At 39.5% G+C, this 10,862-nt stretch overlaps 1 protein-coding gene across 1 annotated transcript in view; it reads right to left on the reverse strand.

Annotated features, from left to right (window-relative positions):
* TDRD9 (tudor domain containing 9) overlaps positions 1-2,388 on the reverse strand; it is a 2,841,455-nt gene extending 2,839,067 nt beyond the window's left edge. Inside the window, exon 1 of the mRNA XM_044074496.1 lies at positions 2,126-2,388. Within this exon, the coding sequence (XP_043930431.1) occupies positions 2,126-2,289 (164 nt within the window). The 5' untranslated portion in view covers positions 2,290-2,388. The remainder of the gene's footprint in view (positions 1-2,125) is intronic.
* Between the last annotated feature and the right edge of the window lie 8,474 nt (positions 2,389-10,862).

Below are 10,862 nucleotides of genomic sequence, written 5' to 3' on the forward strand. Positions count from 1 at the left end.
CAGAAGCTTAATGACAGCACCTCCATCGAGTCTCCTCAAACTCTTGACAGTTTAACCACAGTAAACTGCACAACAAATGAACTGAAACTATTACACTCCCAGGAGAACATAACGTCCAACATTCTGATTAATGTCCTTTGATTTCTATAGCTTCCACAAACACCAGTACATACTAGAATAGAGCAATTTTTGTTTCTTTAAATATGCCTGGGTTTTTCAAACAGATGTGTACAGGAGTCCCTCCTTTTTCACTAGAACACATTTATATACATTAGTTCACTTGTTTTAAATTTGACTACTGGTTATTTACATGTACACCCCCTACTAATAAAGTCCACCCACTGAGCATGGAAAGGACTTTAAACAACACAAAGTCTAATCTTCTCCACATGGCTGATTAGTCCAGTATACAATTCCTCACTCAGTACAGCATTCTCTCCCCCAGATCCCCAGAGTGGGCAATTTCTTGCTGTTCCACATTCTGGCAGATTCTTTTCCCCAACTGGCTATTCTCTGCCCTTTAATCAGAAGAGTACCGAGTGGTCAATTAAATCCTCAATGGCCGCCACACCGCTGGCAAGAGTTATTCCTAATACACAGCAGTAAGAAGCGGCCTTAGGTCAACTGATGCCCTAGGCAAAAGGGCTCCACGGTGCCCCCACCACACCACCCAGTGCCCCCATCCTGGTCTACCTACACCAAATAAATACTGGAAAAGTACCCCTGCTAGAGTGGCGACCTAGGCGGTCGCCTAGTTGGCCTATGCTTAAGGCCGCCTATGAGCAGTTGTACAGTGATCGCCAGCTGGAAGGCATATTAGTGCTGGTTGTGCTTCTCCCAACATTTCTAACATTTTCTGTAAAGATGTTTAAAATCTGCCAACTCATTGCACCAAAGATGCGCTTGCAATTATCTCTTTCCCATCACACCTCCAGAATTTTCCATTTACAGGAGGAAAATATCTCTCAAGTCTGAATGGAGTACAAAATATCCATGCATCATTTGTTTACAAAGTGCCTTTCCATTCTCTTTTCCAAATCTTGTTTTAAACACCTCCTCTGATTGATTCTTCCAATTATCCTGAATCCTGCAATGCTTAATATGCCCTACTAATTGTCCCCATTTTAACAGCAGATTCTGATTTAGACACGGATAAAAATTTTATCATAACTGGTCTTTCACTTAGCAATCCCCTATCCCTTTCTCTTTGCATGCAGCATTATCAATCTCCGACTGTAAATACAGTTCACCTGTATTAAAGTTGACCACTGGCTATTTACATGCACACACCCCACCCTACTAACAAAGTCCACCCAGTGAGCAAGGAAAGGAAGCACTTCAGAGCACGCCGTCTAAACTTCTGCTTGGCTTTATCCCACGTCATTACCTTTTTCCTATCAAGTCATTTATTCCCAATACATTGGTTCATTAGTTAATTTTCTCTAGTAAATTCCTATTCTTTTTGCCCGTTTTCTGTACACGTACTTGCAATCATTCCTATTAGCAAAAAATCTCCTTTCCCATTTCTTTCTTAGCTTGGGTCTTAGAATACGTTCTGCTGCTTTATGAATGTCTCCTCAAGGACTAGCACCCAAACCACACGCTTATTTTCGCTCAAACATCATTACAATTAAGCCAGAACGTATGCAGAAGACAATCCCCACTTGATGTTGAATTCTTGGTCATAATGTACAGCATGCAGCTACTGAGACAGAGAGTGTGCGTTGATTTCCAGGTAAGCCATCTGTGTTACAATCATACAAGAAATTTCAAACAATTAATCTTCAAGTAAAGCAACAGGTATCAGCAAGTTAAATTGATGGTGTCCCGATGTAAAGCCTCTTTGCCCCCTCTACTTTTGCCTGTGCCTCTACTCAATGGGTAAAGATTATGAAAGACGTACTTATAAAACTGCAATATATCGCCATATCAATTTTAATAACGTGGAATAAACAATCGTGTGGTGGGCCATGTACACTTTCACTACGTGCATTGAGCTAGCCACGTGTTGTACCTGAAACTTTTGAATATTCAACAGCTAAAGGGCAACTAGCATATATATTAAATAAACGAGATCGTGACAAAACGTGTGGATTAATTTAAAATCTGTGCGAAATACACTTACGCATTTTCGTCTTCGTTGACGCGCTGCTGAGTAGGGTTATCATTGTGCAGCTTTTTGCTCGTACTTTTCCTAGACGAAGTATCACTTAATAAATGGACATTAGCAACGTTTTTCCCGATGGTAAACCAGTCCATTATTTGTTCTACAGTCAAAGATTTAATCATTGTTGATAGAGAAAATGTACCCAGTTTAACACTCGTGTATTTCTACAATGGGTTTCACCATTGACAACTCACTTCTAGAGTAGAGCCGTGTTCTTAACTTTTCCCACCATTCCCGCCACTGCGGTGACGTCAAATTATAGGACTGATTATATGAGTATAAACAAAATGTTTTAGGTTAGCGGAATGCTAGTTAAGATCTTTATTTTGGAAAATTTTCATGTTAATTAAATGAGTTCTCAGTTTTATTTTAGAGGTGCATGGCTTCAGAGATTTGACTGATGGGATAAATTTAAGAAGCTGTAGGGGTAGCATTGTCACCTCACAGCAGCAAGTTCTCCGGTTTGATTCTCGGATGGGGTGCCTTCTGTGTGGAGTCTGCATGTCCTCCCTCCGTTAGTGTGAGTTTTCTCTGGTAGGGTTAGCACCTGTCCCACTTTGCGAGGGACAGTCCCTCTGTGGGCAGTTGGTGTCCTGCAAAGAATTTGTAAAAATGGAAAATATCCTGAGATTTTAGGACAAAATTATTTCCTATATTTTATGTAAAAGTTGTATAAAACTGTTATTCTATATCTGAAATACCTAAATGTTATAAGAAACAGAATAAGCAACTAAAATGCTACAAGAATAAGCTTTTATTTAGGCAAAAAAGTGAAGTTTTGTCCTTTGTACTGGCCGTGGGTATGTTTCGGCCTGCAAAATCTGACGTCTGTACTAAAAATGTCCCACTTTGGACATTTGAAAAGGTGACAACCCTGTTCTCTGGTTGCTCCTGTTTCCTCCCACATTATAAAAATATGCATTTGGAACGTTTCTCCTGGCCTCCTCTGAAAATTGGCTTTGTTCCAAGTCAAACTTTCCCAGGAAACAAATGATAAATAAAAAAATAAATAAAAAATCCCCATCCTATGGTAAAGGTTGTGTTTGAATATGGTTAGAGATGGACTCTGCTTCTCATAGATGGGGACACTATTGAGTCTTAATCCGTGGCTTTGGCACCAGTCATTTGTCTACTTTAGACCCTTTTGCAGGATGTTCATGTGAAGAGGGGGAATTTATAACACCTAATTTGCCGCTGCATGTGAACTTGGTGAACCAGTCCCATGACATTAGCCCTGACTTCCAAGAAGTAGATGCCAAACAGGAGTGGGCACAGCACAGATCCCATTGGCACTGTGTGGTGACCTGCTTCTTGGTGGAGCTGATCTCACCAATTCTGACGTCTTGGGTGCTGTCAGTAAGCCAGCTGGCACCTAGCGAGTTGTTTGGGATTTATGCCTAGTCAGGTGAGTTTTCCCACAACACCTGAGTGGGGTATTTTGTCGAATTCCTTGGCCAGGTTTAGGTAGGTAGTATGCATTGTTGTCCCATCACAAGAGCATATTTCTCATTTATACCTCTATTAAGATTGCAACATAATTCTTAAAAAGTCCAAGTGCCATGTTCCACATTGATGAAAAGAAGCTGTCATAGCATACCTCTCAACTGCCAACATTTTTGGAAAAATTTCCAGATTTCTACCTCATATTTTCAGTCTGTTCCTCACGACATTTGTGGTTTTCTGGCAAATCATTGATTGTTGATGTCACTAAATAATGACACACATTATATTTCAGACTTCATATCCTTCAGAAAATGTATGCTAAAGCAAAAGCTGTTCTAACAGCTTTCTAAATTTCTAAGAAGAAATTTTAAAATATGTCATCCCAAATTGTTTTAAACATTGAGAGGCATAATTAATTGTTAAGAATTTGTTTTTTACTATCCATGGAAAATAATATTGAATTCAGCAAACAACTTTTTGTAAGTATAAAGTAATAAATTTAACCATCCTGTAAGCTTTCTACATAAATGTGTTAGTAAGCTGATTGTAACTGTTCCACATTTATCCATGATATGTTTCACGTTATGAGAGGCACAGTTCCATTTCCTTATTTAAGATATGGAAGGTAGGGAGCTATGCACAGAAGAGTTTGAACATGATCAGTACACAGAAAAGCCGACTACATAGCCAATGTAGTGGTGGCTCCCCATTAATAGTAGTGTTAACAGAAGTTATGCTAAGTGCTGACATTTAATAACCAAGATTAATAAAATAAATGCAGAACTGAAGACAGAATTTCAGTCTATGAAAACAATGAGTTTATAAAAAACCAGCACACAGCTGTGACTGCTGCAGTTTACAAAAAGCTGTTTGTTATTGCATTCAGTCTGATCAATGTTCTGACAGTTTTCTTTGTGCCCTACACATCCATTCATATCAGAGCATTAATAAATACCTTCAAATTAGATATTCTGTCTAGTTATCAAAGATGGCTGAATGCATATAGGGTAAATATATCTGTGTATATATTACACTCACATACATATGTGCGTGTGTGTTCATGCGTACTTATATACATACATGTGTAAATTGAGGCAGTTACATTAAATTATTTCTTGTCCCTGGTTTGACTAAGCAGTCACTTAATCACATAGTGTTCTTAGATCACCCATGAAAAGGATAATCTAGGAAAAAAATCAAGTTGCTTTCCCAGTACAAATGTTGGCTTGCGGGGGTTGTTATTGCTATCCTTGAAATCCACTTCATAAGTAAGTACCTGATAATTGGTTTGCAGACCATTTCAAGCCTAGCCAAAAAAAAAAAAAAATATTTAAAATTTCCCTCTAGCCTTATGGAGGGCAAGACAAAACAGACCAGGAGAGAATCTGAGACTGCTTATCCAGTGGTTTAGCTTGAAGGTAGCAATGGTCACTACTCTGTCTGACCTGCAGTGGAAGTTTGCTCCAGAGGTGAGGGATATAAATCTATCATGCCAGTGTGTCTTATTTATCTGATGATGAAGGTTTAGTTCTTTTAATCCAGTATTTGATGTGCCATTAGTTCTATGAAGAAATAGATCGATACATTATTAGATTCTTAGCTTAAGTCATTTCTCAGCCATTCTAAATGCTGTCATACAGCTGTGTATATTATTTAGTGGTTCATATTCATTGGCAATGATACTTGATTTTCTTGAGCTGGCATTACTATCCCTTAGCTATTATCAATGCAAATGCCTTGGAACAGCTAGTCAATGCCCCCACAACAGGTGATAATATCCTGGACTTGGTATTAACCAGCATGAGTAACCACTGCAGCACCCCTACTGTATCATCCTACCTGGCAAGATATGACATAACTTTCGGAGTCAGCATTTTTCATGCCCCCCCCCCCCCCCAGCTAGGGTCAAACAAAAAAAAACTTCTCCAAAGCTGATTACAACCTTCTGAGGGATGGTATAAACAGCTTCACAGCCCCCTCCCCCTCTGTAGGAACTGGCACCAGTGTTCAAATGTACACCAACGTACTATACGAGCAGGACAGAATCATCCTCTGGAAGTAAGAGTAAACCTGTCTGGTGGACATCTGCAATAAATAAATAAACTATATAAAAAAAATATTGCTGTCCAGGACTAAGAAGTAGTAGGTGCCCAATTGGAAGCAATCTCTCTTTAGCCTGAACAAGCAAATAAGAGCACTAGTCAAATCCTCTAAAGCCAATTTCAAGTCCAAATTGGCCACATCTACTAGAGACACTCATAAGGCCTTCTTCACATATGTCCACAATCTCAGGAAGCACCCAGATTTGTTCAGAACTGGTGGTCAAAGACGACATGCACAAATGCTGTAGATATAGCCAACCTACTGCCTGACAGATTCAGCAAAAACTTCACCCCTCTGTCTCCCCAATCAGTAAATCAGGACATCCCCAGTACCTGTCCCCTCCCCTTATCTCTAGGGAACAGGTCATCCATGCCCTCCCCCAAGGCAAAAAATACAGCCTCCATGGGACCTGATAACATCCCAGGCTGCATCCTACATGAACTCAGGCAGGAACTTGCAGCACCATTAGCCATCCTATTCAACCAAAGCCTGAGTACCGGCTTTGTCCCAGCCAAGCACAGTACAGCCACTGTTATCCCTTTACACAAAGGTGGAGCATCCACTGATCTGGGCACTTACTGACTCATCAGCATAACTAGCCTGATCTGCAAGGCCATGGAACGGATTATCATGGACCGCATTAACAGGGACATTGGCAACCTCCAAACACTCGACCCCACACAGTTTGGCTTTGTCAAGGGGAGGTCCTGTCTGTTAAATCTTATCGACTTCTTTGAGACAGTCACCAAAGCCATGGATGAGGGGAGACTGTGCACACCACCTACTTTGACCTGTCCAAAGCCTTCAACACTATTCTCCACTTGGGCATAATAAACTCTCTCAACTAGGTATCAATCCATATGTCATCATATGGGTAACAAACTGGCTCAGTGATAGAACCCACCTAATCAAAATAGAGGAAGCAACCTCAAGTAGTAGACCCGTAACTAGCGGCGTACCCTTGGGTTCGGTCTTGGGGCCTCTGTTATTCAGGATATACTTCTCTGAGATGCAAGCCAGAACCAGTGGACTATGGCTGGCCCAATGTGCAGATGAATGCAAGCTGGGCACGGTCATCAGTTCCCCAAGTAATGTGGACATCCTGCAAGAAGGTCTCACCCAAACAAATGACTGGTGCCAGAAACATGGCTTCAAGTTGAATGCCAAAGAATGCATCATCATCCCCTAGAGGGTCTAACTCAAACAAATGACTGGTGCTGAAAAAATGGCCTCAAGCTAAATGACTAAAAATGCATCATCATACCCTTTGGGGAGAGTGACGTCCCCACATATTATCACATAAATAACAATGTCCTAAGCATCAGTCATGAGGGATTTGGGCACCCAAGTTGATAGCAAACTGACTTTTGACCACCATGTTGCTTCCATTGTACAGAAAGCTTTCTACATGGCCCACCTCATAAGTAAGAGTATCTCATCCAGGGACAAGGAGGTCATAACATCTCTGTATACTTCCTTATAAGGCCAATTATTGAGTACAGTGCCCCCTTCGGCAATGTACCTCGCAAAGCACATGCAGCTGCTGGAGAGACCACAGAGGTTCCTCACCAGAAGAATCCAGGGCCTCAAACATCTACCCTACATAGGCTAAAAGCTCTGTCCCTCTACTCAGTTTCATACAGACTCCTCAGAGGTGACTTCTGTCTGGCATACAGAGCAATCTCGGACCCTGCCTTGATGAGACTGCTGCATATCCGCAAGTCAAGCTACATTTGAGTAACCCACACGTGTGACCTTAGCCTGGTCTGTGACATCAATTGGACTTGTTGGTGGGACATATTTGTGTCCTAAAGACTCCCCCATCTGTGGAACAGACTCCCTCTCCACATCAAGCAGAGTACCTCATTATCCCTTTTCAAGCGCAACCTGGCTAACTGGATGGGAACAGAAAATACACCCCCTGGGATTCCACCTGTGTTCCTGCTGGACAGGGGCTTTGGATGCTGACGTGTTGAAACATGGACTAAACTTTTGGCTAGGCTTATAAGGGCATCAGGGCCAATAGCATAGTAACTTACTATGTGCCACCAGGGTACAGACAGGATGTCTCATGCAGGGGCGGGTCTTTGCACCTTGTCAACGTCCTTATCATCTTCACCAACTTCTTTTGCTGATTTGGGTAGTGGCCTTGCACATGCACAGTGTTGTTTTCAGATTCATGAACATCCTCGGATTAATTGCAAAACACAGCAGACAAGAAAACAAAATGTCTAGTACACAGAACACTCCCCTAAAAATCAGAGCACAACACAATATCCTTATGATGAAAATTTACACAAGGTTTGAGACACATCCATTATGGACAGTTACCCATGCCCATATATTTCATACTCCAAAAAAGGACAACTGTATTCTTTCCTGAACAATTTCATATGATTAGACGCACACACACACATATATCATTAGCTTTGTTAGCTGAACATTCATACATTTTTACATATTTTACTGTCTGCATTCAACAATGTATATAAGCAGACCCAACATGCCATTTTATAAATGAGGAGAAAGTCATTGGACACTATTATGGACAATAGGCACACCGTATGACAACTGTCTGAGATAGGCAGTGTGGTATTTGGTTGAACACAAGTCAATATAATGAGAACAACACCAAAAACAATGTGTTGTATTCAATCAAAACAGCTGTACACGTATCAGAATGTAATACATCTGTTAATAATAGTAATGCATGTGTCAGTAATCAGAAATTGGGGGTTCACTTAGTCCAAGGGAACAAACACTTTGAAACAGTTCCTTAATTAATACTGTTGCCACAAGACAGGTAAAAAAAACACAATATATGTATTCAAAAAGTAGTTAAGCACTTTTGTCTCTACCACTCTGGACTTCAGATCAAAACTGTACAAAACGCAATGGTTTAAATATACATTACCTCAATCAAATAAGTAATTAAATAATTAGACAGTTAATTATACCATAAAACCTGTTAAAAAACATAAAGTAAGGCATACATAAAGAAAAAAGATGGTAGGCACTGAAGAAGGAGTAAACCAATGTGTTAAATCACACCCAACTGTAATAGACTTTATCATATACACTGAACTTTAATAGACTTTATCACATTAATGCTTTAACAAGATCACCACGTTTTTGTCTCCTGAAATACAGACTTCATCAGATGCTTACAAAAATTCCCCAGATCCATTCCTTATATCTCAACGAACCTCTGTCAACCACCAATGAAACAAAATCAAGTGATCCAGTTAACCCACTTGAAAGGCCTAAATCTAATATGTGACATCAACAAAACCTGCTGGAGGGACATGTTTGTCTCCCAGATGCTGCCCCATCTCTGGAATAGGTTTCCCATACATGTCAGAGTACCTTGCTAACCCTCTTCAAGCGCAACCTTGATGAGTGGATGGGGAACCAAAAATTTGTCCCAGGGGTTCCACCTGTGCCCCTCACTGACAGGGATGACAGCTGCTGACTGAGGTTTCTTTTTTGGGGATAGACTCTTAGCTAGGGTTGTAAGGTCCCCATGGCCATTAGCCTAGTAACCTCCTATGATCCATTAAAAATTCACCATTTAAAATGAATGCATAAATAGATGACTGAATAAATGAACAACTCCATAATATAAAAAATGCAAGTAAAAAATAAACATTTCATGTTACAAACCGTAATAACAACTTTATGAAAAATCACAAATAAGGACTATATAATGTTCATAAAAAATTATTGCTAAAATTCTTCCATAGAATATCAATTCATTTTCTTAATATAATAGCCCCATCTAGTGGAGAAACATTTGAAACCATGTAAAAACAAATAAAAAATACAAATACATTATATAACATGTTAAAAATCTATTTATGCTTCTGATCAGGGGTGAGACCCTTTAAATACCTGCTTCTTGTGCAGTATTAGCCCCTCATAAAATATTAGCCTTCTAAAAATGTTTGTGTGGTCACTAAAATAAAGGTGATAAAAAGTAGGGTATTTCAGTAGGGGGAAAGACCTCTAGTTACCTTTTAGTTCACAACTTAGCCCTCATTTTAAGCACAGGGACCAAATAAATATTTTCATTAACACCTGGAGATTTATTGGCTTCCAGAGTTAACTGCCAATACACTTCTTTAAATTCAGTCTTTGTCTCCCACAGCCCTCCTCTTACCTCCAGGATGAAGAATGAAAACTTAAGCTCCCCTGCAGTTCAAGGTGTGCCACGTACCACATTTAAATTTTCCTTTTCTTTTTTTGTTATTATTGTTATTAATCTGGGAACCCTTGTATCCCAGTAAATCCTTTAAGTTTTGTCCTTTCCTAAAAAATAATTTTGAAAGGTTTGCCGAACACATTAACTAAATCAGTTAAACTTGCAAACCTTTCCCATTCTCTTTCAATAATATTTCTAATCACCTGTGCGTCGCCATTATAATCTGTCACAAAAGCCCTTTTGAAGACATCATCTTGTTCACTAATATCTTTCCTTTCATTAATCTCCCTTGAGTTCACCATATCCCTTCCTAGGAGGACTGAAAATCTATCATTTCTACTTTCAGGACTTCATCCTTGAATTCATCAATAAACTTTTGAGGGCAACTCCTCTCCTTGAACATATTTTCTAAAAAAAATTACATTCTGTACAAAAATCTGTGTTGTCTTGAAATCATTCTACTTGCCCTGATGTATTGTCCCTTAATAATGCTTCTTTTTTGGTGTAGCGGGTGGGCACTTGTGAAGTACAGATACGCGTTAGAAAAAGTTTCGTTCCAATGCAATGTAGATTTAAGCCCCCCACAAGTTAAAAATATATTTTTTCTGATACACTGTAGATTTAAATACTCCCATTCACCTTATGGATGGTTATATCTAAATAATTCATTGTATCCTAACTAATGTTGTAGGTAAATTTAAAAAAAAATGTGGCTTTAACAGGGTAACTCATAAATTCTCTTAAATAAACATATATCATCCAGATAACTTTTATACAACATCCAACATGACTTATAGTTGGAGCTGAGTACAAATTTTTGTTCCCATATAGACAATACAATGTTTGCATAGGTGGGGGTGCAGCAACCCCCACATAGCTACACCTCTAACTTGTTGAAAAAACTCACCCTCAAAGACAATATAGTTATTTTTCAGGACCAGCTGAATG

Source organism: Protopterus annectens, chromosome 6.part0, assembly GCF_019279795.1.
Source record: "Protopterus annectens isolate FY-2018-M chromosome 6.part0, PAN1.0, whole genome shotgun sequence".
Classification (NCBI taxonomy): domain Eukaryota; kingdom Metazoa; phylum Chordata; order Ceratodontiformes; family Protopteridae; genus Protopterus; species Protopterus annectens.